This window comes from Eleginops maclovinus, chromosome 7 (assembly GCF_036324505.1).
Source record: "Eleginops maclovinus isolate JMC-PN-2008 ecotype Puerto Natales chromosome 7, JC_Emac_rtc_rv5, whole genome shotgun sequence".
Classification (NCBI taxonomy): domain Eukaryota; kingdom Metazoa; phylum Chordata; class Actinopteri; order Perciformes; family Eleginopidae; genus Eleginops; species Eleginops maclovinus.
Window position 1 is genome coordinate 13544565 of NC_086355.1, and position 25451 is coordinate 13570015.

The following is a 25451-nucleotide window of genomic DNA, read 5'->3' on the forward strand; positions in this document are numbered from 1 at the left end:
AGAATTTCTCTCTGCGCAAGCGTGCCAGACTGTCTCCTCCCTCTACCTGAGAGCAGAGCACCTGGATCCACCGAGACGGAAGTTTTGAGAGGACAGAAACACTGAGCAAATCTTTTCGTCTCGGCGGAAAGTTTCTTTGAAAGTTCAATCAACAAATACAGGATCTCCAATCGAAGCAGGATGTCGTTGGTGGACATCTTTAATAAACAATTTAAGAGATTTTCCATCATACAATTGTAGTTCGACTCATGGTAAGTGATCTTTTTTTCTGAAGCTATGCTGAGCAGCAGATTAAAAAAGTGATTTATAGATGGCATTAAACTACTTTAAGCTTCTCTAGGACCTGCTGCATACTTGATTTGTTTTATTTCACAGACAATAAGTAAAACAAAAAAAGGCTTTAAATACTAAGATGTAAAGGTAGTGGAATTGCAAGTAATGTGTCTATACGTGGTATTTTCCTTAAAGCCAAATGTCTTTAATTTGGGGATTACATAATGCTGGTTAATCATTATTAAACATCAATATATGTATTACAGCTGGATGTCAGTCCAAAGCCTGACTGCTCTCCATTCAAGAAAAATGACAGTTCTCCGCAGAGTGCTACGAAGGCGACTGCACCCACTAAAACTTGTGGTAGTGGGCCTTGTCTTCGTTACATTATTTTTTTTCATACAATGGGAAGTTGCTAGCCAAAACCAACAGGAGGACCCATGGCTAAAGGGGATGGCAGTGAAGCGGGATGCCATGCTGGGGATGGTGATGGGAGCTGTTAATAACTTCAAGGATGCCATGCCAAAGATGCAGATCAAAGCCCCTGTACGTCAGCAGGACAGTGCAGAGAGGGTGTCATGTCTGCAGGGTCACTACACTGCTGCTGAGCTCAGGCCAGCTCTGGAGAGGCCACCTCAGGATCCTATGGGCCCTGGAGCTGCTGGAAAACCTTTTCCCACAGACTCACTGAGCCCTGAGGAACAGAAGGAGAAAGAGAAGGGTGAAGAGAAACACTGCTTTAACCTGTATGCCAGCGACCGCATCTCCTTGAGCAGAGACCTGGGCGCAGACACGAGACCACCAGAGTATGTCACTTTGTACAATCTTTACGCTTCTGTTTTTATTATCAATAGGCAAGAAAACTCACCAACATCATCGTGTTAGTGACCATAGCAGACCAAATAGTGTTGCTTTGTTTTTGTTTTTAGAAACAATGTGTAATCGCACAAGTTAGTGGGTTTAAAAGCAAATTTGGTGCTGTACAAAATGCACTCGGACTAATTTATGCACTGGGCAAGAATGTTACTTTGCCCATTGAGAAACACTCATATTGATCAGTGTAATATGGACGTGGTCTAACCCAAACACATTCATCATTATTTGCTTTCTTGCAACAGGGAAAAATCTCAGGCAGAAACCATAGAGATAATTGCTCTGACTGGGACTTTGTTTCAGCACGCCTGCCCAGTTACTGTGGCCAGTTCAGAGAGAAGCACAGTTGTGTTTGGCAAATTACAGTACATCCAATTGCATGTCAGTCCAAGTGTATGTCAGTAGATAGCCAGTACATGACACAGACATAAAGCCGAACCATGTGCTGCTATCTTAACAGAGAGTATTATAAAATCTCTGCAGGTATTTCAAAGGCTACCACACATGCAGTGTACAAGCTGAAATGGACACCCCACAGGGGAGAGTCTGCAGATGTAATAACTACCCTATTGTGCCACTCAGGAACTGTACAGGACAGTCAGATCTTTGTGCTCTTTCTCCTTCTTCACTGCAGATGTATTGAGCAAACCTTCAAGCGATGCCCCCCCTTGCCGACCACCAGTGTGATAATTGTGTTTCACAATGAAGGTTGGAGTACCCTGCTAAGGACAGTATACAGTGTCCTCCACACCTCCCCTGCAATTCTTCTCAAGGAGATTATCCTGGTTGATGACGCCAGTGTGGATGGTAAAACTCAATAGGGTCCTTCAGGACCGCATTGCTCTCTTTTTTGGGATTGATTACATGCAGCATGTTGGGTGGGCAGCTGTTTGGTGAGCTACAAAACGTGCAAAAGGAGCTCCCTACTCCTTCTGTGCCCCATGAACTGGGTTACAACAGGAAGCGAGGAGCTGCTAGTGAATACTTTCCTAAGAGGCATTAGCAGTGGTTGTGCTTAGAAATGAGTCAGCATTAACTTGTAAACAGGTCTAATGTAGGAAGGAAACAAAATGCTAAGAGGAGAGCGGTCTGAGGGAATGCAATCCATCTGACTTTCTAAGCTCAGTTAGTTGTAGGAATCAGGCCACAGATGTACAGCAGATCACCTGAAAGCCAGCTATATGAAAGATGAAAGGAAGACAGCTCCGTCCTTTTTCATCTGTTTTACCTTCCAGGCTGAAGGCCGTGAACTTATCTATTATCAGTTACACAATAGTTGAGACTGTTTATACAAAACTGTGGACGAGGTTTACTCGTAATTTTTCATCAGTTTTTCACCAGTGTTTAACATAATTCTCTGTCTAATGGATATACTATATACTTTCAGATGTGTTGAAGGACGGGCTGGATGAGTATTTGAAGCGCCTGAGCATTGTTCGGGTTGTCCGCCAGCGTGAAAGAAAAGGACTCATCACCGCTCGCCTGCTTGGTGCCTCCGTGGCCTCCGGTGACACTCTTACCTTTCTTGATGCCCACTGTGAGTCAGCACCACTGTTATTACTCACAAAGCCAATTGCATGCCAGACACTCCCTTATGATCCCACGGCTTAGCAACCCAATGATTACGCTTTTAAAAAATCATGTGCGTGGCCGCCATGCCTTTACATTCCAAAATTAGCCATTCAGTGATTACTGTTTGATTTGTGTGTGTTAACAGGTGAATGCTTTAATGGATGGCTGGAGCCCCTCCTCGCCAGGATAGCTGAGAACAACACTGCAGTAGTGAGTCCAGATATAACCACCATTGACCTCAACACTTTTGAGTTCATCAAACCGTCCCCATATGGGCAGAATCACAACCGGGGCAACTTTGACTGGAGCCTTTCTTTTGGCTGGGAGAGTCTACCGGATCACGAGAGACAAAGGAGGAAGGATGAAACATACCCTATCAAGTAAGCAAAAAATCACTATCAATAAATCTGGTGTAAACTTTTGTTTGTTGTTGGAAATCATTAACCACATTTCTCTTTAGGACTCCCACATTTGCAGGAGGGCTCTTCTCAATCTCAAAAGAATATTTCTACCATATTGGGAGCTACGATGAAGAGATGGAAATCTGGGGTGGCGAGAATATTGAAATGTCATTTAGAGTAAGTCATTCAGGTTTTGCAGCAGGTTTGTTGTTGTTACCTGTTGAGTAATTCCAGTGCACAACTCCTGCATAGACGTGTCTGACTGCATTGTACGTCTGTTTGTGCTGCCTGCAGGTGTGGCAGTGTGGCGGACAGCTGGAGATAATTCCTTGCTCCATTGTCGGCCATGTTTTCCGTACCAAGAGCCCCCACACATTCCCAAAGGGCACACAAGTGATTGCACGTAACCAGGTCCGACTGGCTGAGGTCTGGATGGACGACTACAAGGACATCTTTTACCGCCGTAACCAGCAAGCTGCGCAGATGGCAAAAGATGTATGTAGTGCTTCTGACACAAATGCGCCCTTAAACCCCTTTCTTTCTGCCTCTTTTCAAATGCAGAAAATCACTCTGAAGCATTATCTTTCACGTCCCTGGGTCATATGTAGGTGTCTTTTCAGACCAGTCATTATCCCGCTCCCTCGCCCCATGAAACAAGTTCAAGCAAATCCAACTCCTGTCTCACATTGATCATAACTATACTGCAGGGAAAGCATAGGATTACACACCCTACCGTTTCACTTTTCTCATTCTTAATGCATGCATTCTTTAGAGATGAAACGCATACTCTGAAATGGGGAGACTTAGATAAGCTATTAGGGGCTGTAAGCGGTTAACTGTCAGAAGAGAAAGGGCCCGAAGGAAGTCATCTCTGGTAAATGACACAGGCTCTCAGCGTTTCCCAACATGCGGTCCCCCCGGAGGTGCCATAAAGTGCTCCCTCAGGGCTGTACCTCACAGAGCGAGCCAGCCCTCTCCTGCTGGCTTCAAACAGACACGCCGTCATCAACAGCTTCAAGGAATCCACTGTAGTAGCTTTCAGTGTGCACTAGTGTGAGAAGTATCCTCGTCATTATAGTAAGTGCTCTCATTATTCAAGAGCATGAGGTGCCTGCAAATCCTTTTAAATATGCTGCTACGCTTCCCTTTTGAGAAGAAAAAAAGAGCAGTGATCAAATACTTGTCTGGAGTTAATTTGTTCAACAATGGAGTGATTAGAGCACTGGAACACAGTTGTTGACTTTAGCAAAGTAAAGGGATTGTGAGATTGAGAATATTAAAAAAACAATCAAAAGTAGAATATTATTTTTGCTTTTAAGTATAATATCTATTTTTGCAATGGAGTCACTTTTATTTTGTCAGTTTATTCACCACATACTGCAACATTTAATAGCATAACAGATCGCCAAAGGTGCCAGAGAATGAGTCCTTAGCACTTGTGATAAGCTAAGATGATGATTGAGCATGATAAACTTTAAACCTGTAAAACCTGTGAGCACATGCTAACATTAGCATTTCCCCCAAAACATGGAAAATGTGACTCTGGACTCTTCTTCTTGTTGGTCTTATAGTGATTTACAAAGCACATTACTATTGGAAGTCTTATTTTGTGTTGTTTTGCATGTTAGCTGTCCATAAAACTTTATTCATTGTGGATGGCAACCCTTCAAGGAAGATTTGTGGAAACATTGATTGTTTAACATGAAACAAAACACCTCACAGTCTTTGGCTTTAGATCTAGCGGACATTTTTGACAGGGATGTCAGAATATTTATAAAGGGTAAAATGAACATTGGCTAATGTGAAGTCTAGGTAAAGGATTATTATGTGTAGTTCAAAGCCTGCAGTGTGTTGACAATCAATGTGAAGGTAATGCTTTGTTCTCCTGTCTGCTAATGTGTTAACAGAAAGCTTTTGGAGGGATCTCCAAACGACTGGACCTCCGTGCACGGCTGCAGTGCAAGAGCTTCTCGTGGTATTTGAAGAACGTTTATCCAGAAGTCTTCATGCCTGATCTCAACCCACTCCGCTTTGGCTCAGTAAGATAACACACCTCACCACCAGCTCGGCTCTTTCCAAACCTCAGAGCTCTGTCTAGCCACTGTGGGTTTCCACTTGGGATCTCCAGAGGGTCCTGAGCAGTTCCAATTTGACACCACTGAAAGCACTCCAGAGGCTGAAGTTGTTTGAACAGCTTGCACTGGATGTTAGTTTTTCATTTTGTTTCCTCTCACTGCTCTCCTTCCCTCCCTCGTCTTTCTCTTTAGGTGAAAAATGTAGGCAAGGACTCATGTCTGGATGTTGGAGAGAACAATGAGGGTGGTAAACAGCTGATCATGTACCCATGTCATGGACTAGGAGGAAACCAGGTCAGTGAAAGAACATACAGTGGGGCAAAAAAGTATTTAGTCAGCCACCAATTGTGCAAGTTCTCCCATTTAAAAAGATGAGAGAGGCCTGTAATTTTTATCATAGGTATACCTCAACTATGAGAGACAGAATGAGAAAAAACAATCCAGGAAATCACATTGTAGGATTTTTAAAGAATTTATTTCAAATTATTGTGGAAAATAAGTATTTGGTCAATAACAAACGTTCATCTCAATACTTTGTTACATACCCTTTGTTGGCAATGACAGAGGTCAAACGTTTTCTGTAAGTCTTCACAAGGTTTCCACACTGTTGCTGGTATTTTGGCCCATTCCTCCATGCAGATCTCCTCTAAAGCAGTGATGTTTTGGGGCTGTCACTGGGCAACACGGACTTTCAACTCCCTCCAAAGATTTTCTATGGGGTTGAGATCTGGAGACTGGCTAGGCCACTCCAGGACCTTGAAATGCTTCTTACGGAGCCACTCCTTCGTTGCCCTGGCGGTGTGTTTGGGATCATTGTCATGCTGAAAGACCCAGCCACGCTTCAGCTTCAGTGCCCTTGCTGATGGAAGGAGGTTTTCACTCAAAATCTCACGATACATGGCCCCATTCATTCTTTCCTTTACACGGATCAGTCGTCCTGGTCCCTTTGCAGAAAAACAGCCCCAAAGCATGATGTTTCCACCCCCATGCTTCACAGTAGGTATGGTGTTCTTTGGATGCAACTCTGCATTCTTTCTCCTCCAAACACGACGAGTTGAGTTTTTACCAAAAAGTTCTATTTTGGTTTCATCTGACCATATGACATTCTCCCAATCCTCTTCTGGATCATCCAAATGCCCTCTAGCAAACTTCCGACGGGCCTGGACATGTACTGGCTTAAGCAGGGGGACACGTCTGGAACTGCAGGATTTAAGTCCCTGGCGGCGTAGTGTGTTACTGATGGTAGCCTCTGTTACTTTGGTCCCAGCTCTCTGCAGGTCATTCACTAGGTCCCCCCGTGTGGTTCTGGGATTTTTGCTCACCGTTCTTGTGATCATTTTGACCCCACGGGGTGAGATCTTGTGTGGAGCCCCAGATCGAGGGAGATTAGCAGTGGTCTTGTATGTCTTCCATTTTCTAATAATTGCTCCCACAGTTGATTTCTTCACACCAAGCTGCTTACCTATTGCAGATTCAATTTTCCCAGCCTGGTGCAGGTCTACAATTTTGTCTCTGGTCTCCTTTGACAGCTCTTTGGTCTTGGCCATAGTGGAGTTTGGAGTATGACTGTTTGAGGTTGTGGACAGGTGTCTTTTATACTGATAACGAGTTCAAAAAGGTGCCATTAATACAGGTAACGAGTGGAGGACAGAGGAGCCTCTTAAAGAAGAAGTTACAGGTCTGTGAGAGCCAGAAATCTTGCTTGTTTGTAGGTGACCAAATACTTATTTTACAGAGGAATTTACCAATTAATTCATTAAAAATCCTACAATGTGATTTCCTGGATTTTCTTTTCTCATTCTGTCTCTCATAGTTGAGGTATACCTGTGATAAAAATTACAGGCCTCTCTCATCTTTTTAAATGGGAGAACTTGCACAATTGGTGGCTGACTAAATACTTTTTTGCCCCACTGTACCTTTTGATCTCTGATTGACAAAAATATAATTAACTTTATATATTTCCTTTACTCTAGTATTTTGAGTTTTCCACACGTCATGAGATTAGGCACAACATTCAAAAGGAGCTGTGTTTGCACGGGGCCGAGGGGACTGTGAAACTGGAGGACTGCCAATATAAAGGCGGTAAAACATTAGTGGGAGCAGAGCAAAAATGGGAACTAAAGGAGGTGAGTTTTACATTTTCTCACTCATACTGATTGGGATCTGTTTTAGGAAAATAATCATTTGTCATCTCTTTGTGTAGAACCAGTTACTCTACATGCCAGGAACGAATATGTGTCTGAGTGCCCGTCATGAGCATCCCTCTCTGGCCCTCTGCAACCCTTCAGACAGATACCAGCTCTGGACGTTTGTCTGAGTGTACAAACTACCACTTGCAAATAGACCTACTAGGACATGAGCATACTATACTGTCTGTGGTTAACAGTCAGTTTTCACTAGATTAATGGTATTGAGTTTAATTTATTTTTATACATAGAATAACTGAACTGCTGCTGCTGGGAAGTTTGAACTCTGGCAGAAACGTCCTTTTACCACTGCTGGAAGGAAGCATTGAAATGCTCCCATCAGACTGTGAACTGATATTCTTGCAAGGAGGAAGATGCACTGTGCTGACAAGTGCCTTCTTTGGGTTTAGGATGTATTCACTACTTCATGTCTTTGCAACGAATACATGCATTATGCGGTACTTAAGGCCAACACTGAAAAATGTCTAGTGATGCACATGAATCTAAAAACAATCGTACAAAAATACAGTAAATGAGTATTATAAACGAAGAGTTAAAGTTGGACAAACAAAAATCCCATCATGTTTTGCACCAAAAACCCTGAGACACACAAAAGTGCATTGTTCTCTTTTTAACTTTTTTAGTAACGCAACACCTCTTATTTGCTACCATCCAGTGCCTTAAATTGAACTCTATACTGGGTGGGTGGAGGGATGGGTGGTGGTGTAGGGGTGGGGGTTGAATGATGTTTTTCTATTCTCATGTGATAATGTGGGGTCTTCAGATCAAGATTGGATTGTTAGAAGACCAGAAACGTTTGCAGGATGAAGATTTTATAGTTTCTTACATTACATTTGTTTCTCTTAGTTAAGCTAAAACAAATAAAACTTGTAATGAATCTACCCTTCACCAAGTTTATAAAAGGGTCCTAATAAATCTAAATTGCAGACTGCATTTGTTTTAGCTAAGTGTGCCTGGAAAAACTGACATCCATATGTAAAGATATAAAGAATGAAGAATTATCACGTGAATGGACCTTTATTGTGAGAAAAAGTCAAAGCTGACCCTTAAACATGATTGTTGATTTTAAGTGCTCCATAACTAAAAAGAAATGTACGTCATTATTGGTGATTGAAATCTATTTCTGTTTGACATGCATCAATGCTTTATTAAATATATGCTAATGCAGATTAGCATATATTTAATGTTAGCTTGTTTAGCTGTATTGTTTTTTTTTTAAATGTTGGTGTTAAAAAAAAGACTTCATTCCAATTTTGTTTTCATGTGAAAGGAATACACCAAAGGATTTCCGTTTGTTGATAACATGTCTGATACTCTCCCTCTTCATCTCCATTGGAGTCCAATAATGAATTTCTGGTGCAGGCACTAGTGTTTAGATGGCTATGAAATATTGTAAATAACCAAGAGACTGGGTGAAGAACAGATTGAATGTGTGTGTTTACCTTGTATGGAAACAGTCTATTTGTGGCCCTGGTATTAAGAGCTCTTATTTTTAGGTCAATAAATTCATTTGGTTAGAACAGAGAGCCACTTTGTTTTCATTCCCACTATGATCTGCAGAGGGCGCTTTGCACTAAGAAATCACTGAACTGTACACTGTTGGCTAGCAATTTTAATTCAATGTATTTCCATGTATTAAATGAAGCAACTGAAAATGAAGTTGACTATGTACAGTTCGAAAACCAAACACATAAAACGAAACAGTACCATTTTGTGCAAAATGTTTGCATTTCACAGAATAAGAAATATACTCAAATCAGGCACATGAAGCTTTACAACTCACAACCAGCGTTAAACAAAAGACCATTTTAAGATAGTGAAGCAATTTACTCAATACAGACTTTTAGTAAACCACAATAAATACACATTTCAATATATATCATTCATAATAAATACTGGAAAAGAAATGACAACACAGGATCTCTAACTGGATGCAGTGTCATTTAGCCTTCTCACTCTATGCTTTGGCACCATTCATCTGTACCATAGGCCATGTTAATGCCACTGATTGCCAGAAAGCAGTCTGTGTACTTAATTTTACCACCCTGGTGGCAGGAGAGGTCTCAGCTACTCATCAGTCATACGGAAACAACAAAACCCCGGCACTGACCCTTCTGATCATGAGTTACGGGCAGATATTTGCAAACTTGGATAAGAGACAAATATTTCTGTATTCATACAGGAGCAGGGCACTCAAGGTAAAGCTCTACAGCATCATGTAACAGTAGTACTATTCACTTTATTATTGCAGTCCACCTCCCCTTTGTTGAGCAGTCAATCCAATTTCCTTTTTACCAGTGAGTCATATTGTGAAGCTGTTAATTAATGATATGAGTCATGTCTGATAATGAGCTTTGATTGTCAACCTTGAACATTTGCTTCCCCTGTACACAATTATCAAAACTGTGGCATATTTATTATTGAACTAATGGCTTTTTACCTACAATATCAAGTGCCGTGACAGCCAATTATAATAAATCTCTGTCTGCTTTACTGAAGATCTTCACTTAAAGGGAACCCTCAAACAATTGCACTTAACACTTCAATAGAGCAAATCAACATCATTATTGGATCCACATGAATAAACATCTTAGTAATTAGACATTAGAATGTGGCTTATACGATGTTCAAAAGCAAAAATCCAATAAGCAGTTAATTTATGAAATAGTGACGCATTATCTCAGGTCAATATGTGTCTTTTCATATTTTGGGAGAAATGTCAAAGTGATACTTTATTAATATCCCTGTATTAACGAAATGCTTCGAAGAAAACATCTTTTGTAGAGGCACCTGCAATTTGGTTTTTTTCTAAGAGGGAACAGTGGAGAAAGAAACAAATTAGGGGGCATTATTTTCCAACTGCATGCCACATGATCAGTACACATAAGTGCAAAAGGCTGTTGACGTTTTATGCTATTGATATTGTATTCCAAAGATAAAAATACAGTTCAAGCTTTTTCATGCTTTTCAAAACCATAGAAAAGCATATAATAGTGACAAAAAGAATAAGAGAAATGTACATAATGTACACAACACATTTTCATATAAAACAAAAGAGATCCCCAATCCACTAAATTCACTGAGATCCCCAAATCAGCATGCGTATTGTTATCAAAACATTTACAATATTTAAGTATACACATAATTCAGAAACAATAAATAAACAGACAATAAACTTTTTTTGCACATTTGACACATACAGTAGACATAAAAAAGTTCCATCTACGGTACAATATCTGCTTAAAACTAGAACTTTACATCGGAAATTACAAGATACATTGCACGGCATGACATAACTGATGCTTTCAAATGTTTTTTTATCTGTTCCATCTTGCAATTTAAGCACACGCTATAGCGGAGAAACCTTCAGGAGTGAAATATTTAAAACCTTTCTATCACAACCCCTATGGCTTTAAACAGCAGTTACAGATGAACATGTATTATGGTGCTGTCAATTGCTTTTAATTTTAAGGTCAAATAATGCAAAATAAGGTCATGATTATGTTTCCCTTAAAACACCACTTGGTCAGGCAGCTGTTATAATGAAAGAACACTTTAAAAGGTGAGGCCCATTACATGGCTGTGACCTCGGGGCAATGGTCTGGTAAAGGGAGGTTGTTAGTGTTGTTTGCTAGTAAGGTCAGGTCAGAATGGCCATTAACAGCTGACTCCTGCTGCGACTGATCAGCTGTCACACATGAGCTGCTGTAGGAACCTTGGGTGTTATTGTTCAGGTAGTTTTGAAACTGTGTCTGGCTGTCAGGCTGCTCCACAAACGCTGCTTTGGATGACGGCTTCTTCTCCGGATCAGCTGTGTAGCAGGTCAAGGGGGCAGCAGCAGCAGAAGCAGCAGCACCGTTGGTCTGCGTGAGATGGTGATTAGCTGTGAATTTTTCCCCAGCCTGATTAGAGTAGTCTCTGTACTTCTCGGCAGGCATTTTAAATAGTCCTTTGGCCGGGCTCCCGTTGGTCGTGCCGACTGGCTGTTGGAATGCTAAGGACTCCCCATAGGGTTCACTGGGTTGGCTGGTTTGTCCGTGAGAGACCTCAGCGGAGCTCCCCAGCTGATAGTACTCAGCCGTAGAGGAGTTCATTAAGTAATTGTTTCCGTTCAAGTGGTTGTCATGAGTCACAGGGCCATCGCTGTAACAAAGCACAGACGACAAGGGGACGACCTCAGTGTGGGACAGTGACGGGGTCACCATGTCGCCCTGAAACTTCTGAGACTTCTCTTCATCGTCTTCATCTTCCTCCTCGTCTTCAGAGTCGCTGTTGGCCAAGCTCTGGGTGCTGGAGTCAGACAGTGCGCTGCAAACACTGCTACTATCGTCCTCGTCCTCATCGTCGTCCTCAATCTCATCCTCTTCCTCTTCATCTTCATCTTCTTCCTCGTCCTCGTCATCTTGCTGCTCTTCCATCCCGTCTACGGCTGGCAGGTGCATGGTGGGAGTCTGTGGAATGGTGTCCGACAGAGAGTACTCCAACCTTGGCTGGGACTGAACCAGAGGGTTTCCAGCTCCCAGGTCGTTGGTTTCGCTACGGTAACCGTTGTTGGGGGACGCCTGTTGCTGCTCACGGCTCTTCTCCAGCTCCAGCTTCATTATGGTGTGCAGGAAGTGGGTCCGAACACGGATGGGATTAAACTCCACTCTCCCAGTTGAGTTGGTGCAGCCCTCTTTTGTGCAGCCACATGGAAATGACATGCGGTCCACCTATGATAAACATAACATTTACTGGGCTTTTCATTTATTTTTCAACAGACGACCGGTGTCATACAATAATAACACGAGTGTACCAAATAATTAATCTTCTTTAATGTAAAATCAGTCATTCATATCTGCCCCTTCCCTTTGAATGTAGAGTATGTTTTTCTGTTTAATTGTGAAGACATGCGTGTCATGGGATTTACCTGGCACTTGATCCCGGCGAGGCTGCAGGCGCAGGTTTCTGGGTCACAGAAGACTCTGCAATCACAGCCGCAGTCCTCTCTGGACATCCGGATGGCCCGCAGTTCATGTTTCTCTTCCACATCAATCTTCTTGACCCCAGAGGATCGCAGCAGGGCCCGGCGCTTTTTAGTGGTAAGAGGCTGCAGGAAGAAGTACTCGTCAACCTCTGTGTTGTCCAGATCGATGTCGTCGTCAGAAATGTCGTCTGCTGTGAGCGTGTTGGCCTCTTCAGACTCCACCGTGCCATTCTTAGTCAACTGAAAAAGAAGAATGAAGCACATTCAAGCCAATTTATCAAAGCAAAAGAACAAAAACACAGTTTCTGTTTTAAGCAAAGACTAATTGTAAGCTCTTTGATGCTGATATCTGCTGAATGATACTTGTGAAATCCTTTGTACAGAAATCTTGCTCAGTTTCAGATATAGATTACAAAGCATTTACCCTGAGTTTGATTGAATTGAGTTTTTCCTCCTTCAGGTGATCTCTTAGCATGTCTCTGTGGATCCTCTCCTGCTCCACGGCAAATTCTCCAAGAGAGTACTGCCTGATCCAGCTGTGTCTGTTGGACATACCCAGTGTGCTGCCTCCCTGGCTGGGCACGCTGGTGAAGCCCTGCCGTCGGCTGAAGTAATACACTGTCACATTCTCGAAATGCACCCTCCTCGTCCGCAGGCGCTTCTCTCTCTTCAATATCGAGTTAGCTGCCAATGAAGATGGGAATGTTAAAAAGAGGTAGGTTGTCATTGTGTGTTAAACAGTTTTTGACCTTTCATTAATCCAATTTGTAAAGAATTAAATGTCTACAATGTGTCTGAACACTATTTGCTAAAATGAGTAGAACAGTTTTATTGCCTGTTAAAACAAGTGATGTTTTTCAGGCAAAATCTGGGACACAAATGCTGAGTTTATTGTCCTTAGAAATGTGAAGAATTCTTTCTTGCCAGCTTTACAGCCAGCTTCTAGATTTAAGTATCTTAGCACAGCTTGGTAGGTAAGGATTTCATCACATCTCCGTGCTTCCGCTTGGCATGTGAGTCCTCAGCGTGTCTTTTTAAGGAGAGCTCTACGAGAGGGAAGGAGGGCAACGGTGGAGCATAAATAATCCCCTGCCTGGCCCAGAAATGAAGAGTGCTGGTTCACAAAAGCAGTGTTCCCAGCGTTTACCCCATATTAGACAGACAGGACAAATAGAAACCATCTGGTTCCAACAGCCCCCCCCCCCTGCACGCACACACACAAGAGGGACAATGCATATCATTAGAGATGTAGAGCTGTCAGACTGAGCAGAGACGAGTTTCATTATCTACAAAGAGAAATGCAATAAGCTACCAGTTTGTTTAAGGGGTATAGACATAATGTTAAGGTCTTTATAATCAACCTTTTTTGAAGGATATTTACATAAAAACATAGGAAAAAAACAACATCTCACAGTTATTTTTCATTCTGCTATTTTGTATCTTGTTCAAGATAATCATCAAGTGTTTCTCTACAGACAATGTGAAAAAATAATTATGGATATGTTTTCCTCTAATCCGATAAACAACAGCATGGGGTTGTAAAACCACTTAGAATGTATTGTTTCATCTGTCTGCCAAGACAGTAAATCTCTGTATATGCACATACAGTATACCTGTGTCACTTCACAGGTGTCTTAGTGCACAGCTTCCTTGTTTCTGTCACATGACCTTCTACCTGGCTACCAGCAGCTGCAGCTGACAGAGGCTAAGCCCAGCCTCTGGGGACGCAGCACCCTACTTATGTCTCGCTACAGGAAGGGGGCCCAGTCACCCGGCTGCATGTCATTTACACACATTTTTTTAAATGTTGCATCATAAAACAAATTAATGTTGTGTTGACTTTAATTAAAGTTTAAGACAAATGCAAACAATCCCTTGGCAAACTGTGCAAATAAACACATATCCTAACCAAACAAAAATCCTTTCTTTTGTTCTTTAAGAATAACCTTATTAAGGTTTGTTTAAAACCAGCGTTTATGGATGCTTTCAGTATTCCCCAAACAAAATAACAAACTACAGCATTATTATCTAATTACATATGTTATCTCACCTTTCAGACATTAAGAATTACAAGTCTTTAGTGTCCTTTTAAAACTGAATAGGGGGCATGTCATTGTGGTTGGTTTATCTACAATTAGGACTGCAGTTTTTACAAATCAGTTCAAGCCTTCAATTAATGAAATCTCTCAGTAGCAGGGCTCTGTTGGAAATTCACAGACTATTAATCGTGACCTTTTCGAAGGAAATCAAAACAGGCTTTGTAGATCTGCAGGTGATAAGACCTTGTTAATATTTTGTAATCTTAGCTGCAGCTTAAATCTTTTTAATCTAATATTTGATTGTCAGTAAATTAATCACAACACTTTTTTATGTATATTTTTTATATATTTTGTTATATTTCACTAATCATCTAAGTCACTTTTCAAGCCGAATGCATTAAATAGTTTTAAGTAATGTCTACTGAATTTCTCTGTTTGTTTTTTGGTTGGCCAAAACTAGTTATTTGAAATTGACAGAATAGGCTTGAGCAAATATTGACAGACCTTTTTCATCACTAAGTTTTATAGAACAAAAGAGATGAATAAAGAAACCCTGAGCTTTTTTAATATATTGGTGTGTATTTGCTGAGCTTATTATTGATGCAACAAGTAAAACAAACAAATAAAAAGATTTCATATCAAAATATGATTTACATAAAAAGATAACAAGGATTTTTGTGTTCTTAGAATGTGGACTATTTAAATGTACGGTAGGACCAGTGTTGCACAGCTTGAGACTGCATCGGCGTATTCATCTGACTGGGCCTGTAAACTGATGCTGTTCCTAATGAGGGAGGCTGCCTGTGCATCCTTCCTTTTATTACAGCCACTGGACTCTCAGCATCACTCAGCCTCTTCTTGTCTAATCTCCTCTCCTTTACGACTTTAAATTCTCATTACACTTCCTTATCGACAATCATGTGGATCTACTTTCTCTGCTTCCTGTGTTGATCGTGAGACACACAATCAGAGTGTTAATCAATTCTTGAATATAATTTCAGTGCTTTGTTTGTTTGTTTTTTTTACCTCAGGATGAAATGATGACATTATTTTTTACTGTCAATAGTGCACTGAGCTCCCTGAATGAATTTAAAAGACAGAGGCACTCACGGGTGAAAGGGCCCGAGGCAGAGGGGTTGACACTGTCACTGCTATCCCCACTCTCACTGCAGGAGACCTCATCATCAGACTCCCGCAAGGAAGAGCACGGGGAGGAGGAGGCTTCCACCTCCTCAAATTTCCTTTTCAGTATTCCACTCATGGCCCGCTGCACCTGAAACCAAAAGACAGCAGAGGGGCACACATTATTTAATATCCAGTTTAGGGCCTTCATAATCCTCAACACACTCAATTAGAAATGAGACCCAGACTCCCATTACCCTCCCCCTTCACACAAACACACACACAGAAAATCTCTCCTGCCGCTATCCCAGCTCCCAGGCGTTCCCTGGGCGAATGATCACCTTGGCACAAAGGAGCTGAGATGGAAGGAGAAAGCTGCTAATTACATACTACGGCTGCCTAACAGGAAGTTCATTCAACTGTCTTTGAGTGAGAGGCTGAGAAAAATAAGACACAGGATGAACATGGAATACAGTGCTCCTAGTCTCTGTGAAATTCTGAACAGTATACTGTATTTGCATTAATTACAGTATTGTGTAGAATACTATAAGATTACTTTACATCTCATAAACAAAAATATCCACTGACTTTATAATGCAACACTACTTAACGGTGCATCTTTAGGATAGGTTTGATATTTATGTCCATGTATACATTGCTTGCTATTCCCTGTAGCTATTGAGCATGGCAACAATCTGTGCAACACAAAGAGATTTGTACATATACAGTATTCCACATCATGCAGCCCGAGAGGAGAACAGGTGAAACCGTTGTTGACAAGATAATGAGTGACATCCTGTATATCTGTAACGAGCTTCTGTTGTGTCAGATGGTTCCTACAGGAAAAAAAAGCGAAGGCAGCTACAGACACTGAAAAGCGGAGTGAAAGAAAAAATGGCTCTAATTTACCTTAATCTACACTTAAGTCCATCATTCCAAAATAATATCGAAAGTGAACCAAAATATATTATCCTAGCCACTGAACCTTTACTTATAAATACTATTAAAAGATGTCATTATAATAATATGTATACGTATTTTATTGGTAAATCGGGCAGAGTGGTGTTATGCACATTTAGAGCAAAATAAATAAATCAAACTGTCTTTGTATGGCTTTTTAGGTGCATGTAAATTGTGGTTACAGTACTTTCACAGGATTGCTAAAGGCCACTTGCCTCCCTCTGACTGACGATGCAATTATATAAATAAACAAGAACAAGCTCATCAGTCAACTTTACTAAAACTAATCACCAGTACACTGGAATTACTGCATTTCGACTGTCAAACTATTTATCATTTTAAAAACAGCTTTTTACCCCCTTGAATAATATAGTGCCATTAGAATTCAATGTGTAATGGCTGTGATATTACAGGACATATTTAGTCACTCTAGCTGAGATGGAGAGTCATCTCTTCCTTTTTATAACAACAGTAGCTAGAACGTCATGGCACATTTTAAAATAAACCCAATAGCACCACAGTGCTGCTGTAGCCCAGCAGGGGTTGATATGACTGGCAGCTTTCCCCTCAATGCTTTCTCTCTCTGAAACTGGAATCAGTAAAGACAGCATGCATCTTCACCCAGTCCCGCTCTGTCTTTCTGCCAGAGCAGCTTGTGGGGGAGTTCCATTCACAGTGTTTCATCTGGGCTCTGCTATCGAGTCATTACAGATGCAAACGCTGCCTGAGAGAAAAGAGGTGCAACGAAGAGAGGACTAGCGCTGCCAGCAAGAGGGTCATTGTTCCCAGGAGGCTGGGGTTTTTCAGCGCAGTGACATGGTACTGCCAGCATTTGGAGAACATACAGAGTCAACAACTCTAAGCAGAACTAAGGAATGGGAGGCATCCTCCATCTGGGAGGGAGTGTAGAAGAGAGAAGTCCGATATTTCATTTCAGAAAGAAATGTGATTAATTTGTATTTCAAATCCTAAAGAGGTCGTCCTGAGCAGGGGTTTTCTGCGACTGCAAATAATGATAATGTTAATCATCGATTAATCTGATGATTACATTTCAGAAAATATTGATGAATATCCATCTGATTGTTCTAAAATGATGTCTTTAAATTTATTTTAGTTCTTCACCCAATCTGATTTTATTTAATAGAAAAAAACACAACACATCTCATTCACTGAGAGGCAAAACCAGCATTTCATTTTAGCATAAAACAGTACTTGAACATTTAATGTCATTAAAATGGTCAGTGGTCTGTCGACTGATTAAGCCAAGCTTAAGAGTTAACCATCTCTTAGATTCTCTAAAGCCAATAACTGAACTGGCTGACAATAAAGCATCAATCCACTTTTTCTACTGAGTGATTATGACAAGACATAATGACATTAATTAATGAACTAATCCTGAAATATATTGAATGAGTCTTGTAGTATATACAGTGTTAAAGCTACTCATCAAACATCCAAAACAGGAAATTTCCACCAGAAATGACCTGTTTAATTTCAGTCCATTTCCTAGTGAGGGTCCTAATTAGAAAGCTTTGTTGGGAATCTATTCGTATGCTTAGCCCTCTGCTGATGCTGCACTAGGCTCTGATACCAAAAGTGGTTTCCATGGAGATTCTAATGTACTCACACAAATAGTGCTTTCCCATTTGGCAGAGTTTCCAGTGATACATACGGTGTATAAGGGTTCTTCATACTATACCACCGAGGTTAATTAATATTTAAAAAAAGATCACAGTTACTTACTCAGATTAACGCATTGCTAGCTCATTTGCATGATGTTATGACAGCATGAAATCAGATTTAAAGCCTTGACACTGGATGGGCATGACATCATGAGCCACAGCGCTGTGGGTAATCTTGGGTGAACCTCTTTCATCATGGCTCAATGAAAAACAAAAGAGTGTTGCTCCTCTCTGAACCGCTCTTTCTTTGTCTTCCCTGTTGCCTTACCACTAATCATGGCTGGCCAGCATACGCTGTGATAAAAGGAAGAACATCTCAGAGAAAATATTGCAGCAAAAGCCAGCTTGGAAAGCCCCTCCCTGTGTGTGCCTCTCTGAGCACACACATTAACTATGGAAACCAACTCCTGTCCTTAATCAACAGCGCTCACGGCACTGTAGCACACTTGCACTCTGAATAAAATTTATTTTCCCCCTCGTCATTCACAGTACTCCCACAGTGACAATAAAACCAATGTGACACTATGAGGCTCAAAACCCTTATCCCAAGTGATGCCAACAAGCCTATGGCATCTGGAGCAAGTCATGACACATCAGTCCTACGATGACCAGATCACACTCCTCTGTGGCCCTCACAGGAACAACTGACCTGTATCCACTGGCAGACTGTGACTCCTTTCACCTCTTCTCAGAGCAGCACAGCCAACAATCATAAATGTGGCTATTCAAAAGGAAAAAAGGTGAAACATGATGATTGAAGAGGTTCCCATTTTGTTTCAGTCCACTGACTTGCAGCTAACCCCCTGAGCTCCACGGGCATAAGAAAAAAAGGGTGCAGGAGTGTTGGAGAGACTTGTAATTTTCCAGCTCTGACTGCACTGTTGGTACCGTATGCTTTATTATTGCAAGAGGACAGCCTTTCTCACTTAAACTCTCTGTCTGTCACTGTGCTCCTCTGTCTCTGTCGCTTTCTGGCTGGCCACACAAAGGCTCATTAGCTGCAGCCGGCGGAAAGGCAGAAGACTGACTGGAGCAGAGTGGAGCAAAGCAGAGGCAGCCTGTGAGATCACATGGGTGGGATGTCTGATAGAGAGAGTGAGAGAGAGAGAGTGAGAGAGAGAGAGAGAGAGAGAGAGAGAGAGAGAGAGAGAGAGAGAGAGAGAGAGAGAGAGAGAGAGTGTCAGGCGTGCCTCTGCTCCTGCTGTCTGCAGATATTTTTACCAACATGAGCTGGGGAAGGGGAGGGGGCGAGTAGAGGGGGGAGGAGGAGGCAGAGGAATAGGGGGGTGGGTCAGAAAGAGGGAGAAAGACAGAATGTTGGAGAAATGGATAAAGGGGGGGGGGGAGATTCAGGGCAGTTGGGAACAGTGTTGGCGGGGGAGGTGGGGGGTGTTTCAACGAGGCAGAGAGTAGGGGATTCAGGGGGGAATAGTAAAGCGGTTGGGAGAATGAGGAAGAGGGGGAGTGAGATAGAGTGGGGAGGTGGAAAGGGTAGAGAAAGGGGCAAAGAAAAGGAAACAGGAAATATCTGATGCTAGCAACGCAATCAAAAAACTACAAAATAAAAGCTTAAATGCCTTGGAAATATCCAATAAATCAAAGGATGATTCAATTTAAATGAACTGTTATTGTAAACAACGGCAAATTTAGCATCAAACTACACAAAGTGGTGTAAATCTGAAAAGAATTTAAGAAAATATCCATGAAGAAACACGATATCTCAGCACTGTAGCGAATGGGATCCCAGCACTTCCTATGCCAGGAAGTTCTGCAGAAGAGTTAGTGGTGCCTCAGCTTTGGGCAGCCAGACAGCCATTATCAAGGTTTCAAGGTTTCAAGGTTTTATTTGTCATATGCATATATACAACGTATATGTTGGCAATGAAATCTTATATCCCATGCTCCTCCAACAACTCAACATACATGGTGCAAATAAGATAAATAAAATAGTGTAAAAAGAGAGAAGAATATTAACAATAACAACAATAAAGATTATCATCCTCACACTCAATCCGACCATTTGTTTAAAAGGTCCTGCACTTCCTTATACAGGATAGATCTAAGCTTATAGGCTTTTTTTTTACAGTCAGAGGATTGTTTCTGAGCCCAAAAAGAGCCTACATCGCAAAAGTAAGTAATACTGTAGTTATTGACATTCTCCAACCTCCCATCTGCATGATTTAAATCTATTAGAAAGTAATAGTTTACAAAATGTCAACTTGTATTGATATTCTTATATATAAAGGATATGTGTAGTTTCCTTGAGGCAAGAAAAACAACTGTCATCCGACTCTGCAATGTTTTGCATCCTAACCAGTGTCCTCACTGAACCTCACCTCGATAGCACTCTGCTCCTCCTCTATCACCGCCTCGTGTTTACAATGCACATACCAGCTCTCTCTCGTATACTATATGATGAGTCAGACGCAGACAAATTAGCAGGTATCGGTAAGTCCATTTGCCCTTTACCTTGAATCATCATAGATTCAGTTTACCTGTACTGTGAAGCATTTCATAAGGAAACATTTTATTTATTTATTTAAGTTGCAACACTTATGTAAAGTAGTCCAAGCTGTGTTTCCACAGAACACGCCGCAATGATGACGTTACAAGAGGTAGGAGTAGTAGTAGCAGCAGTGGGATTAATATACAATTGAATGGTTTATACCCCTTTTGCAGTTTCAAACATGCGTTCAGCACAAAGGATGCTAGTGGAAGTTTACTGACACACTCTGCAGAGCACTTAAAGATTACGGTTGGCAATTATATCTGAGTCAGAAGGAGCAAAGAACAATAAAGCGTCACAAAAGAATAGCGGCAGCAACAGGATACACGCACAACAGGGGGTGGACGCAATGCAAGGAACACCTGTTGTTCAGTCTAATACAGAAAGATAACATAATGCAAAACTCTGAAATGGTTTGGATTGTTTTGGACCGTGCTCAACTAAACATAAATGCTATAATCGAAGAAAGAATAACTACAAGGAAGGTGTATTATGACAATACATATCATACAATATATTCATCTGTGTTTCTCACCCTGGTTGTTCTTATAATGAGTGTATGTAAGTCGCTTTGGATAAAAGCTTCTCACGAGTAACATGTAATGTAATAATTACCTTGATGGAATGTGTTTTTGATTGATTTTTTGATTCATCCACCAACATCACAGATATATGCTGCCCTGTTACATAAAGATGCACAACATACGGGAGAAGGCATTTGTTACACCATTGCGCCAGTGATGATGACCTATATTTGCTCTGACTTTCAATAGGGTTTCTTATTTCAAAGGAGGAAATTAAAGACAGCATGCAAAAAAATAAACAAAGAAAAGGTGCCGAATAAATCAGTTGGTATGCATACGGTAATTGAGGTCATATCCAAAAATTCTGCCCTACTCCCACTTTATAAGATGAAAGGTAAATTGAAAAATATGTTTTTAATGATATCTCATAACAGTGTCCTATTGTTGCAAAATAGAGGAGTGCTTATTAGCAACCTGTTTGTTTGCTTTCTGTATTACTAAACTAGATAAATAGGAGACTGATTGCCTCGTATCTGTATTAACTGAAAGGTAAAGTATTCCTGCAATATCTATTTCCTGGGTCCTTTGCATCACATTATTGATAGAGGACCTTCCGAGGGTATTCATGTGTTGAATTAAAATGCAAATTGTAAAAGCAATCATTACATGAACCCTTCAGTGATCTCACCAAATCATTTGACTTTGAACTGGCTTCATGTCATCACATCAGCAACTGTTTAGCAGCAGTGGCCACAAATCAAAACTTTAATGGCAAAACTGGAATGAAGCAGGGATGATTCATTGCACCCACACTACTTATCACCTTTATCACAGACATCTCAACAATCAACACGGCTATCTCACGGTATGTTAAAACACCGTACAGAACAGATTGCAGATTCTTCAACCTATATAATCAAGTCCAAGGTCAATGGGCTCAATCAGGTCGCCATCAGCTGCATATTTCGGCTCTACTATGAAGCTGCGGTATAAAGATCATAAAGCCATCTGCCATCATTCAGAACTGCAGTGCACCCATGGTGCATTTCCAAAGGCATAAACGATACTTGGGCTGGTCATAAACATTAAGTGGATAGAAGTTCTTATGGACTGTGCCACATCCCCACATGTACCATAGATCATTTTATCTTTATTGGCAGTTTGACACAGGAATACACTTTCCGCCAGCTACACAAGCAGACTTTTAACAAACCCAGTTTCCGTATCGCTTTAAGGTGCAGGGGCCTGGAACACTTACAGTACAGACATCCTAGAGTAAAGCAAAAATCATACCAGAGCTTCCTCCTAAACATCCAAAGTCTGCGTCATTTAAGTGCCATGCACTCACCTTTCCTGCCCTCCATGAACCATGCATAGCATTGCTTTGAAAAATTGGATGACTAGTTCTAATCTCTAATTAGTCTGTTTAATATCACTAATTTTTTCATTGTTTTTAGGAGATGCCGTTCCTCCAGGAGGGCCATCAGACTCCTCTTTGAGTGACTGCTGAATGGGTATATACTGTGGGATTAAAGTGGGGTTGTGGGGGGGGGTTCAGATTGAAATGGATTGCAGATTTCCTTCCTTGCTCTGCATCTGAGTGTGCCAAATGCCAATACCATTCAATATGGCTGGTCGCATTGCAGACTACCAGTGTTTCTACAGTGATGAAGCACACATTATACAGCCCAGATGGCTTGGCATATCTTTTTATCAATTCTTTCTTCTTCCTTTTTTAATGTTTTTTTTTGTTCACTGTAGTAGTCTGACAGACTGAGTGAGCACTCCAGTCGAACCCATTGGTGGGTTCACAGAGTAAAGAGAAATACTGAAACAACCAAAGATCCTGTCCATGCAGCCAGTCTGAGTTTGTGCTCAAAATCATCCATCACTGGTGACACCCTCAGCCGTACACAGCAACCTTGAAAAAGAGAGAGAAAGCTAGGCAGAAAGGGGGAGAGGGATAACTAGATATATTTAAAGAGAGAGAGAGAGAGAGAGAGAGAGAGAGAGAGAGAGAGAGAGAGAGAGAGAGAGAGAGAGGCTAGGTCTCAGCTGGACTCCCCCGAGGAGAGGCTGTGGCCTGGATGATTATGCTACAGATGATGTCAGTGGAGGATCCCCGCCTCAGAGAGAACACAAACACACTGCTCATATATTCATTGACACTGTTTTGGGGCTGAGATAGATTCTTAAATTATACATGAAAAGGCCATGGTAGAAAGTGTTTTGTGAAAGGTCAAGGGGGCATCTGCCTTAATCTGTATGTGCTAGCATCATCTTGGGGACTAACACAAAGAACACCTAGTCATTTGCATCCTGTCCCTGGAGAAAGGGTTGGTGTAGTATTTTGTGTGTGAAAACCAATAATGTAGTAGCAGAAAACTCTAATAGATTATCCAGTTATTTTCAAAAAATCTATGTGCAAATGCTGCAGTAAGGCTACAGATGTATCTACAAATTACGTCTGTTAGATGGAGAGCACAGAAAAACACCTGCTAAGTTGTTCAGTGACAATAAACATTTGCACAGACTGTTTTTCCATTGTACTGCAATACAGGTCAGATGGACAAATAAATAACATTCATTGACAAATACAGTCATCGTTATTCTTAGGCAGCCTTTAAAGAATGCCTGACACACATGGGGAAAAAAGCATTCAGCAATTAAACATAAAGGAATCCATTTAAGGAAATGAAGCGACATCTACAGATTTATGCAAATGAGACTTCAAATACACTCTGTACATTTGTTAACTTGCACTTGCCTGAGGCTGCAGACAGATCTGCTCCACACACATGAAAGGGAGGGGGGGGGGGGGGGTGGTGAGTGCAGCCCACTGCTCAGCACTCAGCACACGGAGGAGCTGCAGCCTGATGATGCCTGCTGCAGCTCCCTCCTGCAGCTACAGTACAGCCCAGTGCTGGGAATCATTGATCTGTTCTTCCTCCAAACAGAACAATAGAGAAAGCACGGCGGCTTCTCATTAACCACATGGGTGTAGAGCAAAGGGTGACTCCGATGCCTAATGCTACATACCCATCTACACAAGCCTGACTGTATTATTGAATATAATCAGAAAGAGTTGGATAAAGCAGTGTAGGACTGTAAATGAGAATATTCTGGCAGGAACTTGTTGAAGGCTTGTGAACTCATTTGACTCCTGGCAAGGTTTCCTCTTTCACACCAAGCAGCATTAGCACTGTTCTAATGAAATACAGCTAGATGCTTAAATTGAAGTGTAATCTCTGAGAAGGCATTACATCGAGCATCTCAAACGTCTTTGTTGTTACAAGCAGTGATCAAAATATGCCGAAGCAGACAAGCGCCAAGGAACAAGCTCCACATTCAGACGAATGTTTTGATTTGCTGTAATTCAAGTCACACAGTGAAGAAGCATAATCAGATACCCTCACCCTCATGTCAATCACAAAGCTCGCTTAAATTATTCATTGCTCTATATTTTATTTATGACTATATTTTCCCATGCCACCTGAAAGTTCGCAAAAGTCGGTTTTGCTGTCAGAGATAGACCTGCCAAAGCATTTCAGAGAGACGGGGCTGCTTTCATCTCTCACACAGGCTGGGAAAGCAGTGGGATGTGGAGTTCATATTCTGCAGACAAGCCTTATCATTTATATATAGCTGGTAGTATCATGTTGAGATCTTGAATAATTTTTATATGCTAAACATTTGTGCTGTTATCTTAGAAAATCTGTGAAGTAGGCCAGCTCTGCATGTGATTAGAGTGTATGTAGAATTATAGTGATAAAAAAAAACATACTTCCTGAGAAATCCATACGAATTGTTCTCAGGGTAGACACCTATTTAAAAGGTGCTATTTAATGTGTTGTTGGTTAAGATTTTAACTGAGTTTCCCACACTTTTGGGTTTATTTTTATCTATATATCATGGAAACATTCTTGATGGGTAGAACATATTTTTTGTTACTTATAGTCAAAATATACACTATAAAAAATAAACATGTAGTTATATTTGAGTTTTGATTTGCAATTTATGTCATGATATTGAAAATGAGGGCTGGTATTTGTAATTAAAGCAATCACCCATTTCTTCTTCTTAATTATTTTATGAAGAACTGAGTACTTTTTCCTACATACCTTTTTGTTGATTAGGCCTTTGAAAGGTTAAATAATGGGACACTTGGTTAAAAACCTCTGCACACACATATTATCCAAGCTTTTGATCACAAAGACCTTTGTCAAAGCAAGAGACCTGTCTAACTGGGCC

General features: G+C 41.1%; 2 protein-coding genes across 5 annotated transcripts in view; one reads left to right on the plus strand and one right to left on the minus strand.

The window, feature by feature from the left end:
• galnt3 (UDP-N-acetyl-alpha-D-galactosamine:polypeptide N-acetylgalactosaminyltransferase 3 (GalNAc-T3)) lies at nt 1-8921 on the plus strand. Of its 2 annotated transcripts, XM_063887953.1 has the most exons (11): nt 1-251; nt 540-1079; nt 1781-1953; nt 2534-2683; nt 2864-3098; nt 3179-3296; nt 3414-3614; nt 5027-5158; nt 5387-5488; nt 7168-7320; nt 7398-8921. In XM_063887953.1, exons 2-11 carry the CDS (start codon nt 544-546, stop codon nt 7509-7511), a joined length of 1914 nt encoding a protein of 637 aa, XP_063744023.1. In that variant the 5' UTR covers nt 1-251; nt 540-543; the 3' UTR covers nt 7512-8921. The 2 variants fall into 2 exon arrangements, with proteins under 2 accessions (XP_063744023.1, XP_063744024.1); XM_063887954.1 differs by lacking the exons at nt 7168-7320; nt 7398-8921 and adding an exon at nt 7108-7143 and having other exon boundaries at nt 5387-5503.
• csrnp3 (cysteine-serine-rich nuclear protein 3) overlaps nt 8116-25451 on the minus strand; it is a 20984-nt gene continuing 3648 nt past the window's right edge. The window contains exons 1-5 of one of the 3 annotated variants that reach the window (XM_063887956.1): nt 18820-19165; nt 15517-15679; nt 12792-13051; nt 12311-12607; nt 8116-12113 (exon numbers count right to left, since the gene is read on the minus strand). In XM_063887956.1, the coding sequence (XP_063744026.1) occupies nt 10974-12113; nt 12311-12607; nt 12792-13051; nt 15517-15667 (1848 nt within the window). In that variant the 5' untranslated portion in view covers nt 15668-15679; nt 18820-19165 and the 3' untranslated portion in view covers nt 8116-10973. Of the gene's footprint in view, nt 12114-12310; nt 12608-12791; nt 13052-15516; nt 15680-18231; nt 18460-18819; nt 19166-25451 lie in introns of those variants that run through there. The other 2 variants (XM_063887957.1, XM_063887955.1) reach the window with 2 other exon arrangements.

Excerpts from the sequence above, each read along its gene's own strand:
- galnt3 (XM_063887953.1), top strand. The coding sequence starts at position 544 with ATGTCAGTCCAAAGCCTGACTGCTCTCCATTCAAGAAAAATGACAGTT. Across the intron at positions 1,954-2,533 it reads TGATGACGCCAGTGTGGATG|ATGTGTTGAAGGACGGGCTG; the intron begins GTAAAACTCAAT and ends ATATACTTTCAG. Across the intron at positions 3,297-3,413 it reads ATATTGAAATGTCATTTAGA|GTGTGGCAGTGTGGCGGACA; the intron begins GTAAGTCATTCA and ends TGCTGCCTGCAG.